This window comes from Centropristis striata, chromosome 21, assembly GCF_030273125.1.
Source record: "Centropristis striata isolate RG_2023a ecotype Rhode Island chromosome 21, C.striata_1.0, whole genome shotgun sequence".
NCBI lineage: Eukaryota > Metazoa > Chordata > Actinopteri > Perciformes > Serranidae > Centropristis > Centropristis striata.
Window position 1 is genome coordinate 13633623 of NC_081537.1, and position 17501 is coordinate 13651123.

Below are 17501 nucleotides of genomic sequence, written 5' to 3' on the forward strand. Positions count from 1 at the left end.
AGCCAAAGTAACACTTGTAACTGAAAAATAATGCATACTTTTTGCGTTTTGCGTTTTGGTGTTGTATATGTAAATTCCATTTTATTCTCCTTTTTTTTGTAATTATTTGTTTGAGAAATTCAACTTGTGTTGTGTTTTTCAATTAAAAAATGTTTATAATCGTGTCATACTGCACAAAATACATTTTTGTGAATTAGACAGCCTGATGGCTGTAGGAGTGAAGGATCTTTTGTATCTCTCCGTCCTGCAATGGTCCTGCTGTTTTTTTGGTCCATAAAAGTTTTGTGTAGCAGATGATCTGGGTATTTCAGGATGGCCTCGAACATCTTGACAGTGCATCTCTTCACCACCTCCTCCAGTGTGTCCAACCTGGCTCCAACCACAGAACCAGCTCTTTAGACCAGTCTGTCCAACCGCCTTGCATCTCTGTGTGTGATGCTGCCTCCCCAGCAGACTGCAGCATAAAACAACACACTACCACCACAGACTGATAAAACATCTGCAGCATCTTACTACAGATGTCAAGAGATCTGAGCTTCCGTTAGAAAAAGAGTGCCCCTTTTTGTAGAGAGCGTCTGTGTTTAAGGACCAGTCCAACTTATTATCCAGGTATACACCTAGATACTTATAACTTGGCACCACCAGTATACTTATATAATGACATGAAAGGCCACAGTCAGTAAAATTTAAAAAGAGCAAAAAACTCCCTGAAACTGCTTGGGGTTCGGAGGGTTACGGACTCTAGGTGGTGTTGTGCGCCTTTATTTTTTAAATAATACCGCGAAGAAGAAGTGTTCCGGAAATACGCCTCTCCTCGAGCGGATGCAGAAAAATCCAAGATGGAGGTGGACGGAGTCGATCATGTAGGTGTATTTTTTCTGCCGTTTTGTTGGTTTTATTGTTATATTATCAAAGAAACGTATTTACTGTGCTTAAACTCTAATGGTTGCGTTAAGCCGGCTGTGAGAAGGTTAGGCCTTGCGGTTCCGCTGTAAATAACGAGTGAAATGTGACTTCATTCAAAACAATAAATGTTGGTTAGTTCGCTGCCGGTTTGCTGTCTCATTGTAGCTAACGCTAGCTAACGCTAGCTTTAGTCATTAGCTTCAGCTAGCTTCATTAAATGACTGACAGCACGGTGTTCTTTGTTGTTACGTTTAAAGTAGACAAAGAGTTTGAAATATACTTTAAAATATCGAAGTAATAGTATGAGGATGACTAATCTGCAGCATCTAGTTTTATGTCAGTGAGAGTTAGCTAACGGTAGCTAGCCAATGTTAGTCAGCAGTTAAACTAGCTAGAAAAATATGAAGAGGCATTATTTATTTATTATTATTTATTATAGAGTTATTCTAAGACAGCGAGGTAACTCGTCAGCCTGTGAAAATGTATAGAAATTACAGCAGTTGATAAATTTGCTTGTTTAAATGTCCAAACTATTTTTGGAAAGTGGAAATATACCATGAGTTCCATGTTTCCACATTTTGTTTTGCCTACTCAACAGTCAAAAACCCAAAGATACTCAGTTTACAGTGATGTAAAACAAGGGGGAAAGCAGCAAGTCAACCCCAGTAAATAATTATTAATAAAAGCAAAAACATTAGAGCAAAAATAAAAAAAAGAAAACTGATAAGAATGTGATAGTGATCTAAAACATAAAACGCTGTTGTTTATGTTCTGGTATATTATTTGATTTTATCCTGTCAAATGTGAGGGTTTGCTGCCTATTGCTTTTTCATATTAATTGGATATCTCTAAGACTGTCTTGTTTTACAAAATATTAATTTCTGAAGACAATACTGATGTTCTGGGAACTAATTGGCAACACTTTGCAGACAATTCCAAAAGGTTTTTCCTTTTTCCACAGTACAATAATATTAAGAGTGCTGCTTCTGTGTAGTGCAATTAAAAGATGCAAAAAAAAAAACACCACAAAACTAAAACAATTTCAGCAAACAAAACAGCCACAGATGACAAAAAGGGTTAGAAAATAATAGGTAAAATAAGTATATGCAATTTATTTGTGCACTACAATAACAGTATTCATTGCACTAGGATAAAATTAATTACTACATTACATTAGATGAATGAATTTAATTAAAATTTGATTCTCATTTTCATTGACAGATGGAAATGGGGGAGAGTAAAGGTGGCTCAGGTCTGCGCCAGTACTACTTGTCTAAGATAGAAGAGTTACAGGTAAGAAATATTATATCTGCAAACTTTTAGCTGTTAATGTTACTGCAAAAGTTCTGCTTGCCCATCAGTCCTGAATTGCTGTTATCTCAACAGTTGACAGTAAATGACAAGAGCCAGAATCTCAGACGTCTGCAGGCACAGAGAAATGAGCTCAATGCCAAAGGTACACTGGTCTTCATCACTGCAACATCAGTCTGTTCTATCACATAAAGTTGTATGTTAACTTTCCCTGTGGGTGGAAATAATAAAGTTCTGCTTTTTTGTCTCTCAGTGCGTCTCCTTCGTGAGGAGCTGCAGTTACTTCAGGAGCAGGGGTCCTACGTAGGAGAAGTGGTTAGGGTCATGGACAAAAAGAAAGTGCTTGTCAAGGTATGCTATGTACTTGAACTTTGTACCACATTATATTTTGAGTACTAGTTGACAGTTTAAATTAACATGTCTTTTTGTCATTTTCAGGTGCACCCAGAAGGGAAATTTGTTGTGGATGTGGACAAGAACATTGACATCAATGATGTAAGTTTTATAGTTGTCATCTAATTATACGTTTTAGTCGTAATACTTGAATAGTTTCCCCAATTATATTTTAACAGAACACATTATGCCAGTGGTGTTAATCTTATCCATGAAAGGGCTGTAGTGGTTTCAGGTTTTTGTTCCAACCAAGCAAAAGGGCACCTGATACAACAAATCAACTGTGTGAAGACAGCCACACCGGCCCTTCCATGAATCAATTTGACACCCCTGCTTATGCCTTTCACTTGTAAAAACCACAGCAAAAGACTGGATAGCAAATCAATCGAACCATATCTGTTCCCCTACACTCTGCACTATGATAAAGCAGGATGTCATGTCTGGAAACAAGAAACCTGACATATTCTATCATCCCTTTTATCATTGCTACATCAGGTGACTCCCAATTGCCGTGTGGCTCTGCGTAATGACAGCTACACCCTGCACAAGATCCTGCCCAACAAGGTGGACCCTCTGGTATCCCTTATGATGGTGGAGAAGGTGCCGGACTCTACCTATGAAATGATTGGTGGCCTGGATAAGCAGATCAAGGAGATCAAGGAAGTGATTGAGCTGCCTGTCAAACACCCTGAGCTGTTTGAGGCTTTGGGCATTGCACAGCCTAAGGTGAGTGATTGACAAGAAAGCTGATAGAACACAGGCACTGTACAATTGCTTTCTTTTGTAGTTGCACTAATTCTTCAAGTAAGAAGGTTAGAGAATAGGTCATGGTCCAAATACAAAAGTGCGGTCCAGAAGTTGATGGTGAGACAAAAAATGGCCTTTCAGATAAAGAAGTCTGTTTTAAACCACTCTGTGTTGTTGCTTTGTATGAGACTTTAAAAAAGTCTGCTTAGAAGGTTAAGTTTTCATTTCGCTTTGTTTGTTAGAAGGACTACAGAAAACTAAGTTTCATGAAACTTGTTGGAAAGTTGTAGCATGGGCATAAATATGTTTTTCACTTTTGGTAACCTGTGATATGGAGCATTTGGCCTTGGTGGAGGTCTGCACTCTCCAAGTGCTCTTCTAGATCATTTTTGTCATGTTTCCCTCAGAAAATATCCTGTTTTGCTCTGAATGTTTGCAGGGCGTGCTGCTGTACGGTCCCCCGGGTACAGGGAAGACCCTGCTGGCCAGAGCTGTGGCCCACCACACCGACTGTACCTTCATTAGGGTGTCCGGCTCTGAGCTAGTCCAGAAGTTCATTGGAGAGGGTGAGCTCCTCAATCTCTTTTTAACACTTTTATCAAAATCATTTCCATTCTACATTTATTTTTTAAGAACCGACTGGTTGTATAACCGTTGTTTCTCCCTTTGTCACCAGGTGCCCGTATGGTGCGGGAGCTGTTCGTCATGGCCAGAGAACACGCTCCTTCCATCATCTTCATGGACGAGATCGACTCCATCGGGTCGTCTCGCCTGGAGGGTGGCTCGGGTGGTGACAGTGAGGTGCAGAGGACAATGTTGGAGCTGCTCAATCAGTTGGACGGCTTTGAGGCCACCAAGAACATCAAGGTAGCACGCACACACATGATATAATTCCCATTGTTGTTTGATCACAATCATTTTTCACGAAAATTACTGAAATGTATTTCATAAGTTACTTGAATCATTGTATTGCATTCTTACATGAGAGCTTGTAGTGTGTATTGAGGCAGACCCTCCTTCAGTCACAGTATGTATTTTTAAAGTAGCACTTTGATTATACCCTCCATGTATTATTGATAAATAGTATATAAACATAATGAATAAACATATATGATAATTGTAAACAGATACAATGAAAACTTACAAGAATAACTTCTATGAAGACATATTTTATATTTGAACAACTGTTCAAATTCATTCATGTGTTTATATACTTGCATCCGGTTATGAATGTTTCACCGTTTGAAAAATAAATCAACACTTAGAAATTCTTTTTATCTACCTATAACTACATGAGTGTGCTATTAAATGTGTATATTAGAGCTGAACCAATAAGTTTAAAGCTTAATTCATAAAGTTAACGTTCTTAATCATTAAAATGTTATGCAGCTGTTTTTATTTTTTTGTTCACCAATTCTTTCTTTTAAGTTGATGACTAACTCATTCAATACAATGAATCACTTCATATAAATTGAGGATTTTTCTAATTTGTTTTTTGATGACGTCAAAAAATGGCAACAGCCATTGAAAGCTTCTATTCATATTTTTGAATGAAGCTTTGAATCTAAAAAAGTGACATTAAGCACAGACCTAGCTTATATACTGATTCTAATGATTTTTACTGTTCTCAGTGCATAGTATAAAAGCTTCATCAGGATTATTCTAATACTTTAATATCAATTTGTTTTGTTTCATGTTGTCCCTTTTAGGTTATTATGGCCACCAACCGTATTGACATCCTGGACTCTGCTCTGCTCAGGCCAGGCAGGATCGACAGGAAGATTGAGTTTCCCCCTCCAAATGAAGAGGTAGCCACTCACACAGTAGACACAAAAACTTACACACTCTTTGTAGGGTGTTTGTATTTGAGCATCTCTTGATTCTGCACCATTAGGCCCGTCTGGACATCCTGAAGATCCACTCCAGGAAGATGAACCTGACACGTGGCATTAATCTGAGGAAGATTGCGGAGCTGATGCCTGGAGCCTCTGGTGCCGAGGTTAAGGTGAGACTTGAGACACTAAAGGGTTGCAGTTGGGTGGTAAATGAAAGTCCTTTTATTGAATGTTGTGTGTGTGTGTTTTTTTTAGGGTGTTTGCACAGAGGCAGGGATGTACGCTCTGAGAGAAAGGCGAGTTCACGTCACCCAGGAGGACTTTGAGATGGCTGTGGCAAAGGTTTGTAAAACTGTTCTTTTATACAGTGTTTTTGCACAGAAGCCTGTTGTTTCACAGCACATTTACATGCACACTGATAGTCCACTCTTACTCTGATTATGACCGTAAAACTGAAAGAAAGAAATTTTGACACAAAGGGGATCCAACCCTTCCACTTGTGTATATTTTGATGTAATAAATATGTTACATTAGTCAGATGTATTGCTGCATGTAAATGGGTAAATTAGTGGTATATTGACTTTCAGAATAAGGGCAAAACTTCAGTATTTTTTGCATGTAAATTGCATTTAAAATATTTAAATGTGGAGCTCTAGTCCACCCCACTTCCCCCTCTATTATGAGTAGAATAAAGCTAATCTTGACCTTTCATGTCAAGTTTAGTCTTAGACTTGTAAATGAATGTGTATTAAGACTGTTCCTTGTTCTCTCCACCAGGTGATGCAGAAAGACAGCGAGAAGAACATGTCGATCAAGAAGCTGTGGAAGTAAAAGGCCTTGTGTATTCTTGCCACACAATGCAAACACATATGTATATTTTCCTTCTTTTGTTTATGGTTTGGTTTATAATTGTCATTCTAGAGTAAAATGGTTTCCCCAAATATCCGATGTCTCATGAGTCTTATGTCTCGATGGTTCATTATTTTCAAATAACAGTGCCAACAGACAGATTCAACACATTTCTCTCATTTAATACAGACTTTAGTCAGGGGACAGTTACATGAGAAGATGGTCTGCAGATTTAACATCTTTTGTAAATGCGCAATATGGCACTTCACATAGCTGCTACAACAGTGGACATCATACATATTCAATCATACTGAGTGCAGAGCTTTGACTACGGCTTGCTTTAGGAAACTGCTTCCTACATGCTTTTCTACTGCCATTTACACTGAAGAATCTTAAACAAAGGCTTGCTTGATGTTCAGACCGATGAAATAGCAGCAACTGATGCCGAATAACAAACCTGTATGTCTGAAAGGGTTACTATGGCAGTAAACACTGGATGACTGCAACACTCAGGACCTGCAAAGGCGCCCTGCAGTTTAATCCGTCCCCCCACGCTGTCGTCCACTGATCCAAGTTGAACCAGTCAAGCTAAGTAGGCTAGCTCCTCACCCAGGACACAGGCACCCACTGACGCTCCATCTGCACCCTCTCCAGGACAACCTGGAGCTCAGCTAAGGCACTGACTGGGTCCTCCTTCACCAGCACATAGTCCACCCAAGGGCCGTAGCACTCGTCCACCCGCTCAGCCGACTGTTTCATTTCCTGTAGGTCGTCCTCCTAGTCGGCATGAGGAAGCAGAGAGGTTGAATATGCCAATCACAGCAGTGGTGGAATGTTACCAAGTACATTTACTCCAGTAAGTTTTGAATGCAGCACTTTTACTTAAGGGATCTGAATACGTCTTCCATCATAGAATCACAGCATGAACACGGGTATAAAATAACAGTAATCTCTGCAATGGTTATGTTTATCACCATTAGGAGCTTAACAAAAAAAGCTGAATTTAGAACAATGTGGGGAAATTGTCCCATTTTCAAGAGATAAAAGTTAAAGCAGAGTTTATTGTATCTCACCGTGATCCCTGAGCTGAGTGAAGAGGAGGAGCCGAGTGGTTTCCTTTGACTGTCATAGATGCGAGGCTTTACAAAGACGACGTACGGTTTGAATTCAGCTGTACGCAGAGTCTTCAGTGCCTGAATGTGTGGGGAGAAAAAAAAAGCTTTTTTGGCACTTTACTAAAGACAAAATCCACTACACCATTTAGAAGTGGTAAAATCTTTAAATATTCTGTAACTGTGTATACTTGGTATCTGCTGGTTCTACTTTAAAAGCTCAAAATTCAATCAAATTACTTTTTAATTTATTTATTAAAAAACATTCTGAGGTATTATTTTGTGGGATGTCCAAAAATGACCGCCTCAAAAAAAATGCTTAAATGGATCAATTATTGTCTCTTGATACATATTAGAGCATATGTGTTTTTTTTCTGGCAGTTTTGGACATACTACACCATTCAAATTCCTTTACACAGGCAATGCAATTTTAATCCGAAATGTATATGGTTGGCATTGCTGCAAATCAGTGTAGATACTAACCTCTGGTTGCACATCCACCAGACAGACCTTGTTTTGGTCCAAAATCCTATGAATAGACTCCAAACTGGTCCCGTACAGATTATCTTTATACTCTCCGTATTCAATAAATCTGCAGAAACACATCACAATCATGAGTAAAATATAGAAACCATTTGTTGCATTTCATTGGTTAACAAGAAACACAGCATCCAGTGTCCAATACTCACTTGCCATTCTGGATGTCGGCCTCGAAAGTTGCTTTGGTGATGAAGTGGTACTCCACTCCTTCTCTCTCATTACACTTCCTGGCTCGAGTGGTGTCTTCAGGTGATATGTTCGAACAGCGGGATGGAAGAGAAGATAATAACTGAACCGAAGTATGATTGGGGCAGACACCTTATAATAAGGCTACAAAACACAGGCTGAAGTGATGCAGATGTCATACCCATACATCTGATCAGCTCTGCAGAAAAACATTTTCTCATTGAGATGTAAAGCTACTTTTGAAAGGGCAAAAGAGATCATTTTATACCTGAGATATGCATGTATGTTATTTAATGGCATATAAATGACTGAAGTGTTGCAGGTATTTATTAACTGATAATCCAAAAACTAATCACACAAACTCCTAGTGACTCGATGTTTTAATGACTAGCAACAGGAATTCATAATACATCCTGCATCATCACATCACACTTAACTTTGTGTTCATACCTTTTTTCCCCCTTTTTAAAAATAAATAAAATGTTATCGCTTTGGACTAGGGTTTCTACAGGTACTGGAAATCCTTATATTACTGTATGCAGAAATTTCAGGTCCTCTATTCAAAATAAAAATCTTGAACCTTTTCTTACCCTTCTTGTCACAATATTATATTGATTGTTTATAGCACAACAACATTTCATTTCTTGTGATGAAGAGGACAAATTAACAGTATACTGTATGTGCTGCATATAAATATGTAATTTTCCACATCTGTAAGGTGCTTGAAAAGCCAGAAAATGCTTTTATAGTGCTTGAATATATGTGTTTGTCAGTATGGTCATGTGCAAAATTAATGTCAATATTGTCCACTCCAAAACAGCACACTTACCATAAAGATTACAGTTTTCCTCATAAGCTGTTTGCACTAGTGATGGAGGAAAACATTTAATCCCTCTCTCACTGTAGCTAATTAGTTTTGGTGTAGTTTTGCATAAAATATCCAGGGGATAACAATGTCTGCAACAGTGGATTAATCTTGTTTTAATCCTAGCTTACAGCTACTAACAGGTACTCAGGGAAAAGCCGCAGCATCTTAACCACAGGCTCTTGTAAAAAAAAAAAAAGCATCCCCGGCACAAATGCATCTTTTTTTAAAAAGCAAAGAAGACTTACGAGGCACAGCCAGACCATAACATCGAGGATTTTCAGCGATCACCTTCTGTTTGAGCTCAGTGATCCGAGCTCCCAGAGAACCTGCAACCACATTGTAACACAATAAATTACTGCATGGACAGTTATAAAACATGATCTGCATGCAGAAGGACCTCTCTCAGAAAAAAAAACTCTTATTTTACTCCCTACAGTGTTTTTCACATGTGGCAGAACACTCACTCTGACTGGGAGATATATTCTCATATAAATGATTCACTGAATTATGATTTAGATCTAAATATGAGACAATGGGCCTCTGGACACAGACATGCAAAAGGCCCCACCACCTTTCCAACACAGGAGCAAGACACACAAACTTTATAGTTGTTTTGCCTCTTTTTGGCGTTGTTTTGAGCCTTTTCATATGTGTCTCTGTGGTCATTTTGTGTCTCTTTCTAGTTGTTTTAGGTCTCTTTGTGGCTGTTTTCCTTTGTTGACAGTCATTATGTGTGTCTTTGCAACTCGTCTGTATCTCTTTGTGATTACTTTGTCTCTTGTAGTCATTTTGCGTAATTTGAGTAATTTTTTGTCTCTCCCTGGTTGATCCCGTGTCTCTTTGAATTACATTTTGCAGTTGAAGTCCAGATGGGCCCTGATACTTTTGGCCCCTGGGCCAGTTCAATAGTCCATCCATGCCTGAAATGACCAGGCCCCACCACCTTTCCTACACAGGAGCAAGACACACAAATTTTATAGTTGTCTTGCCTCTTTTTTCGTTGTTTTGAGTCTCATTGTGGTCATTTCGTGTCTCTTTCTAGTTGTTTTAGGTCTCTTTGTGATTGTTTTCCATTGTTCACAGTCATTATGTGTCTTTGCAACTTGTTTGTATCTCTTTGTGATTATTTGCCTCTTGTTGTAGTCATTTTATGTGATTTTGTAGTATTTTTTTTTAATCTCTCCCTTGTTGATACGTGTCTCTTTGAATGACATTTTGCAGTTGAAGGCCAGTTCCATAGTCCATCCATGTCTGAAATGACCAGCATACGATAGATTTGTCAGTGTCCCAACACAGTGAACCTACCTATCAGTACTATAAGACGAGGTCTTTCACCAGGGCGGGGCAGATATTGTGTTACTTCTTCGTAAATCTCGAACTCTGTGTGATTGCCGTCTGGAGTTTTAGGTTCTCCTGAATCCTGGCGATCTTTCCTGAGGCGGAAACTTCTGCGCAGCCCAGCTGTGGTTAAAGAAATATAAATGTAAGACAGACAGAGATTCATATACTAAAACCCTCTCAAAGTCATACTTTGAAATTATGAGTTTAACAAACAGCGAACTGAAAATTCCATTAATAAAGTAAATTTTTCTCTCTCTTCAAATCCTGCGATCACACAACACGGAATGAACAACACCATTAGAAATCAGTAAGAGTACCTGAGTAAAAATCCCATGAGAGAGCATGGCCACAGAAGACAGGGGCCGCCTTACTCTTGGGAGAAACTGCAGCTCATATTAGACCATTTATTCAACCAGCTTATTTCTCATCAACAGAATAAAAGCTTGAAAGCCATGCATGCTGCGTCTACCTCCGCACCAAACACAAACAAAGCACCTTCGGCATGTAGCGTGACGAGAGGCCATTTGTGAAACACAGAGAGATAGATGAGGCGCCACAAAGACACTGTGAGAAGCTCGGTGGCTGGAGCATTCTGCACAAAAAGCCCATCAGAGAAACCAGCCTGCACGCATGAAGCGCTGAGCTTTTTTTAAACAAAGCGAGAGCATGAGGATAAACCCACCACAAACACACTGCCACTTATCAATCCCAACATGTTTAAGAATAAAGAAAAATCTGAGACTGGTAAAGCACCTCCAGCTGTCTTTAACCTCTGGTTTTCACATCCTTGTCCATCAAACTTATCAATTAAAATAAAATATTCTTGTTTCTCTGTCTCATTTTGTTGAGCACATGTCTGCAATGTTTGCACATTCAACTGCCTTTTCAATGAAGACTGGCTGAAAAAAAGGGACAAAGTTCAGTCTGTAAGCATGCTAAGAAAGTCTTGCAAAATTATGGCACAAAAACGTTATTTAAGATTCATCCAGAAGTGTGCTCAAAATTTTATAGTAACCCATCCAATAATTATAAAAACTTATTTCACCCCAAAACCATAAATATGGTTCATTGTTGTGCGAGAGGATCATTAAAAAGTTATTAGACTGCATCCTCTGTACCTAATATTATGGCATGACATTATGTAGCTGTTAAGATATTTTGTTTTGGACTGAAAGATCGACATTGACATTCCTGGAGCCATATGGTTTACAGAACTATAAATAATTAATACATAATTTTTAAAAACAAAACATATCAATCTTGCATCAACGCTTTACTGCATACTATTTAATGAGTCTTTATTATATTAATTTATGACTCTCACATTTACTTTGCACTAAGAATGCTGAAAACAGAAGAAAGTAATGAGAAAACCATTTAATATATTTAAAATGTACTTGTGCAACCTGATCTACAACTAAGGATTCAATACTGTGAATCTGGAGTGTCATAATACAGATGATGGAATAAGATGTGAAAATAAAGTTCAGGTCAAATTAGCCGTGGTGATGCTTTCAGGCACAACAAACCCACAGAAGCACACAGTCACATGAAGCCAACCAGAGCAGACAGGAAACCTGATGGATTAACTGAGCTGTGAGGACATCAGTGGATCAAGTGCCATGTGAGGCATTACATCTCACCTGTCATAGTATGCCATAAGATATGTATTTTAAGTTGTAATATAGAACACAATAAAAAGTCATAAAAAATCATATAGTGTCAAAAATGTTTAAAATATCATAAAAGTCATAGCATATCATTAACATTTCACAATATACTGTTTCATAAAAAGTGTCATAGTATAGCTTGCCATAAAAATCCCATGAAGGTATACTTGTAATCCATTAACAAAGCCATTTAAAAAGTCACATTATAATTTGCCATACAAATGTAATTTAAAATGGCATAGAATGGCATAAGAAAATTCATAGTATAGTATGCCATTAAAAATTCATTTAAAATTTGATTGAAGTCATAGCACATCATATTTAAATGAATAAAATGTCACAATATAGTGCGGCATAAAAATGTGATGAAAATGTTATAGCATAGTATGTCATAAAAAATAATAAAGAAGTCATTGTATAGTATGACATTAAAAGTGACATAAAAGTAGTAAGCCATTAAAAATAATTTAAAATGCCATAGAGTAGTACTTTTACTGAAGTAAAGGATCTGAACACTTCTTCCACCACTGTCTTTTTTACTTCTTTATTTTTTTTTTTTACTTTTTTTTACGCAGAAGCCTGAAAGGCCGCGCATGCGCAGAAGCGAAAAATTAAATTAAATAAAAATTAAAAAATTAAAAAAGTAAAAAAGACAGTGGTGGAAGAAGTGTTCAGATCCTTTACTTCAGTAAAAGTACTAATACCACACTGTGAAGTGACTCCACTCCGCTAATTTTAACTACCTAATAAACTTTTAAGTGGTTTGATTTATAAAAATGGGTAATCATTTTAAATGTATCATGTTTTTCATTTTAAATCTTGACCTGAAAAGTAACTAAAGCTGTCAGCTAAATGTAGAGGAATAAAAAGTACAATATATGTCTCAAAATGTAGTGGAGTAGAAGTATAAAGTTACATAAAATGTACATAAAAGTACCTCAAAATTTTACTTTAAGTCCAGTACTTGAGTAAATGTACATAGTTACTTTCCACCATTGCTACCTGCCTCCTCTAACTTATACATATCAGTTAAGAGTCCTCCTTCAGAAACTGTATGAGGATTAAAGGGATAGTTTGTGCATTATTATACAAAACTTGGTACAACTATTGTCAATGCCCTCCTGAGGATAACCCTTTAAGGTTTTATTGATCGGCCCCTAGGTGGCACTGTGGTGGCAGTCTAATTTCATATTTGGTACCGAGGCCACACTATCACACTTAAGGCAATGAAATTCATAGGGGTGGTATAGACTGGCCCCTGTAACGCACACACCCCGACGGCAACCTCTCGTTGAAAAATGAAAACTCAGTCAACCAAATAGTAAAGTGGTCTAGCAGACTGATTGGTGAGCCACAGCTCAACGTGGAGACCTTGTACACAAAACAATTACAGCGCATTACTGGTTCAATTTTAAATGACAGTTCCCATCCATTGCACAGAGTTTCAGCTCCTCCCCTCTGGGCGTAGGTTTACAATCCCTAGGTGTAGAACAAAAAGACACAAAAACAGTTTTGTCCCTGCTATGCTTTGCACAGGTGTTTATTTATTGTTGCTTTTATGTATGTTTTTACTATTTCTATATATACATTTTAACCTTTATCTACGTTTTTTACAGCCAAAACAAGTTTTATTTTATTTTGCTGTTTTATTTTGTTTATTTTTCTGTCTTGTTTTTTTTTTGCTATTGGTATTTTAGTTCACATCAATATCTAAGTATAGTCTGGACCTCTAAGAACTTTTAATAATTTTTTATTTAATTCTTTAATTTTTTATTTAACTTGCCATTTCTTAACTCCCACTGTCTTAAGTTGAATGATGTGTGATATGTGCCTCTTTTGTGTGTGTGTATGAGGACTCTATTTGTAGCCAGAGGTAGATTTTGTTTGCAGTATGAAGTAAATAACATAGATAAAAAGATAAAAAACATGATAATGATAATGAATTTCATTGCCTTAAGTCTTATGGTCTGGGCACAGTGCCAAATATTAAATTAGACTGCCACCTTCGCCAAGAAGAAAAAAAAAAATCATTCGAAATACAATAGGGACCTCGCAGGTTGTTGCCTGCTCGGGCCCTAATAATTAAAAATGGCATAGTATAGTATGATATTAAGAAATTAATGAAAAATGTCAGAAAAGTATGGTAGTAAGCCATTAAAAAGCATTTAAAATGTCATAGTATAGTTTGTCATAGTACAATATGACATAAAAATGTCAACTACTACAGTATATACCAAAAACTGGCACTCCATCATCAAAACTTTGAGGAGCCCTGCTCTAAAGGAAGAGATGGATTTGCACACAGATTAAGCAGAAATGTGATTTTGCAGTGATCAGTATGAACTCATTGATCGATTCTCCTCACCTATGTCCTTTCCATTCAGAGCTCCCTCACTGTCACAGTCTTCTGCAGGACGGCATGCAGGAAGAGAAGACGGGGTGCGAGGAGGGAGGAGAGGTCGACATTTAGGGTACTTTAATGTCACAACACAGCAGGTTAAAGTGTAGTTATTACATTACTGAGATTCTGAAGGTAAAAAAGGGGTAAATTGTGGAGGAAAAGGGCAGCATAATTTGTGTTTTTTGAGTTTTAGGAGGGGTGCTAATCAGAATTTCAATTTAGAAATTCTGATCATAATAACATGTAGTCAATGCAGGGATGAGTGCTATTTTCTAACATGAGGGTTTGTCCACGTACCTCTCTCAGCACGATCATCTGAGGTTAGCAATGCAAGAAATAACACAAAGTATCACTAAAGAGAGTTACAGAATATTACAACTGTTATACTGCAACATTTCATATCTAAACTGTGTCTGGACTTAGAAACCCACCCACTCATCTGATTTTCTTTGTTTTTTTTTAATGTTATACACAGTGTGTTATAAGCAAACGCACTGTGTATGCAACATTTTTTATTTTCTAATATTTTTTTTGTTGTTGCAAGAATTAGGGAGATTTTATGCAGTTTAGAGTACATACAAGAGAAGAACTGACTTAATCAGCAGCCACTGTTTTTAAAAACTCTTTGATTTCATTTGACTTTTAAATTGGATTAGGAAATGAAACCAGGGATTACGTGTTTTCTTTAGACAGATTAACCTCCCCTGCTCTCTTTCGTAATCTCTCTTTCTTTATCTCCGTAGCTTGATTAGATTTGCCCTGCAACACAAGCTGTATCTGTAGATCTAAGCTTCTTGTACATTTATGGTTACACTGTAGGTTACGGGAGACAATTCTGATCTGCAGAAGTGGAAAAAAAAGTCTTACATGAAAGAGCTTTGGAGGACGCAGGCGTAGGGAAAGAACCCATTTTGATCCTGTATCTCAGGCGCCTGCAAATAAGAAAAAACAACAACGGCAAGGTTTATTCTGGATGTGAAAAGGGCAGCTAGCCAGATATTTCTAAATCCTACACATAGTGGCTTTAAAGAGTTATTGACCTCTCCTGGAACTGTGTGGAGGGGATGAGGGCAGCGCGCAGGTTACAGTCGCCCACCCTCTTGGCCTGCCACCAGGTGGCGTCCTCCTGACTCACGACCTGAAGAATGTCCCCCCTCTTAAAAGGAAGCCCCGCCTCTTGGCACGGCGTGGCTTTGTCCTCATAGGGCGTGTAGTCAAACAAAGCCCGAAGGTAGACCTTAGAGAAGCAGGAACATTCAGTTAGCAGCTGTAACTGTAAAGGAACAGTTTCAATTTTAGGAAATATGCATGTAATTGCTTTATTTTGTGAATTAGATGAGAAGCTCAATACCACTATAATATCTGTCCATTGAACATAACGCTAGAGTTAGAAACCAGCCTTTTTTTTTTTTTAGCTTAGCTTATCTTAGCTTGGCTAAAAAGACTGGACTTAAACTGCAAGCTAGGCTTTTTTTCCACCCCAGAAAACATTTTTTTAAAATGCTAAAATTTTATTATTGCCAGATATTAAAAAAAACAAAGCAAACAAATAAGAAGAGCATAAATAATGAAAAAAAACCATTTCATGGTTTTTAATTTCTGATGATCCTTGAATGAATCATGTGCTACAAATGTTAAAGATAACCAAATCCAAGCTTAAAACAGTGATCTTTTATCAAAATCACTTTATCCTACATGTCCCATTTAGAATCAGAATCGGCTTTATTGGCCAAGTACGTGAGCAACATACGAGTAATTTGACTGCAGTTTTCAGTTTTCTCAGAGGTACATAAAAATAAAATATAAAAAAGTTAAAACACAGAATCCCAAAAAGTTGTGATGCTGTGTAAAAAAGTAAGTTGTAAGTTGCATAAGAGAATGCATCAAATTCAGAGCTCAGCATGTATTTGCATTTAGGTTGAATGTTGCAGATGAAGGAGTCCTCACCCTGCTCTCCTTCAGTTTGTCTTCTTCTACAACAGCTGGGATGATTTTCAGTGTGATGGAGCCTTGTGACTGGGACTGAAAACATCAGAACAGCAGCATTAATCCACAATATAATAATCAGTAAACACAGTATCTGAACTAGTATTTGATATAAAGCTTTTATTGTCCTTTACCAGAATCTGGCTGATTTCATCTGGCCTCTTGTGGGTTATCAGGTTTCCATTGACCTCTCGAAGTTCATCCCCGACATGCACCAGACCTGGAAGACAGGAAACACACGCACACGCACACACACGCACACACACACAACCACACACACCAAGTCAACTGAAAACAAACATGCATGTGTAGTAAAAAAGAGACAATTTTCCGTTGGCATGAAACTGATAACATCTCCGCGGAGCAACCCTCGTTTGTAATCTCAAAATATGCAATCTTGTGGCACTAATCTCCAGGATTTGATCTCTGTTGACAGTTCATGAGGTTACACAACGTAATCTTCTCACTTCTCTGTCAGTTTATCAGTAAAGATAAGGAAGTCCTGGTGGATAGGGAGTTTGTTTTTCCAGAAGAATTACAACGGATGCATTATGATTTAAACTGTGTGAACAGTGTTTTTTCTTTTCCTCACCACTGCGGTCAGCCGCCCCTCCCCTCATGATTCTGGCCACGATTACAGCTCCTGTCACCTCGTCTCTCCGGATGGTCGCTCCCTGGTGAAAAAAAAACAAAACATGATGAATACGATTTCCAAACACATACTGTATCTCATCTTCAGTTCACTGAGCTGGTCGACGGGTAAGAAGCTACTCCTCAAAGTACATGTTGGTGTCTTCTGCTGGAAAGATCAATAATCTGTGGGAGTAAATGCCAAAACTCTGTGTGACTGGAGACTCTGACTCTTGATCATTAGGTCATCTCCCGGTTTGTGCTGCAGCTCTGACAAACGATGGTGTCTGAGACTTTCAGCTTGCTGCTGTTCTTGATATATCCATGTGGGGAAAAGTTTTTGCAACCCACTACCTTACATTTTTAATCAGAGTTTTCTCTCACTGGCTCCAACCAACTCAGCATAGAGATGTTTTTATGGTATACTTTAAAATCCTCCACCAGAGACTTTAAAACTAGGGCGGCACAATCTGGAAAACTGTTGTTTTGACTGATATGCAATTGCAACATTTGAGTAAATAACATTTTTGCATAATTATTCTCATTTTCAGCTAAAGATATATTGACCATGCTGTTATGTTAGTTTCTCAGGAACAGCAATAAGGTTTATGCGTCAATTTGACCCAGGCCATGTTTAATTATCCAAAAGTGTCAGAAACCAAAAAATCCCAATAAAAATAGTTTATATTTCACAAATAACTCCATTACTAACCATTTCACTCAATA

General features: G+C 37.8%; 2 protein-coding genes across 3 annotated transcripts in view; one reads left to right on the forward strand and one right to left on the reverse strand.

Moving 5' to 3' along the window:
* The first annotated feature begins 806 nt into the window (after positions 1-806).
* On the forward strand, positions 807-6135 carry psmc5 (proteasome 26S subunit, ATPase 5). Its single transcript, XM_059324568.1, has 12 exons — positions 807-863; positions 2128-2199; positions 2293-2362; positions 2471-2568; positions 2656-2712; positions 3106-3336; positions 3797-3923; positions 4034-4224; positions 5067-5165; positions 5252-5362; positions 5448-5534; positions 5970-6135. Exons 1-12 carry the CDS (start codon positions 840-842, stop codon positions 6021-6023), a joined length of 1221 nt encoding a protein of 406 aa, XP_059180551.1. The 5' UTR covers positions 807-839; the 3' UTR covers positions 6024-6135.
* A 67-nt stretch (positions 6136-6202) lies between these two features.
* The window catches only part of LOC131959377 (MAGUK p55 subfamily member 3-like), a 30907-nt gene continuing 19608 nt past the window's right edge, over positions 6203-17501 (reverse strand). Inside the window, exons 7-20 of one of the 2 annotated variants that reach the window (XM_059324566.1) lie at positions 16738-16819; positions 16280-16365; positions 16107-16181; positions 15200-15396; positions 15027-15091; positions 14457-14474; positions 14124-14165; positions 10406-10471; positions 10053-10208; positions 8993-9073; positions 7843-7936; positions 7637-7745; positions 7115-7234; positions 6203-6818 (exon numbers count right to left, since the gene is read on the reverse strand). In XM_059324566.1, the coding sequence (XP_059180549.1) occupies positions 6639-6818; positions 7115-7234; positions 7637-7745; positions 7843-7936; positions 8993-9073; positions 10053-10208; positions 10406-10471; positions 14124-14165; positions 14457-14474; positions 15027-15091; positions 15200-15396; positions 16107-16181; positions 16280-16365; positions 16738-16819 (1371 nt within the window). In that variant the 3' untranslated portion in view covers positions 6203-6638. The remainder of the gene's footprint in view (positions 6819-7114; positions 7235-7636; positions 7746-7842; positions 7937-8992; positions 9074-10052; positions 10209-10405; positions 10472-14123; positions 14166-14456; positions 14475-15026; positions 15092-15199; positions 15397-16106; positions 16182-16279; positions 16366-16737; positions 16820-17501) is intronic. The other variant, XM_059324567.1, reaches the window with a different exon arrangement.

Excerpts from the sequence above, each read along its gene's own strand:
- psmc5 (XM_059324568.1), top strand. The coding sequence starts at position 840 with ATGGAGGTGGACGGAGTCGATCAT. Across the intron at positions 4,225-5,066 it reads AGGCCACCAAGAACATCAAG|GTTATTATGGCCACCAACCG; the intron begins GTAGCACGCACA and ends TGTCCCTTTTAG. Across the intron at positions 5,166-5,251 it reads TTCCCCCTCCAAATGAAGAG|GCCCGTCTGGACATCCTGAA; the intron begins GTAGCCACTCAC and ends CTGCACCATTAG.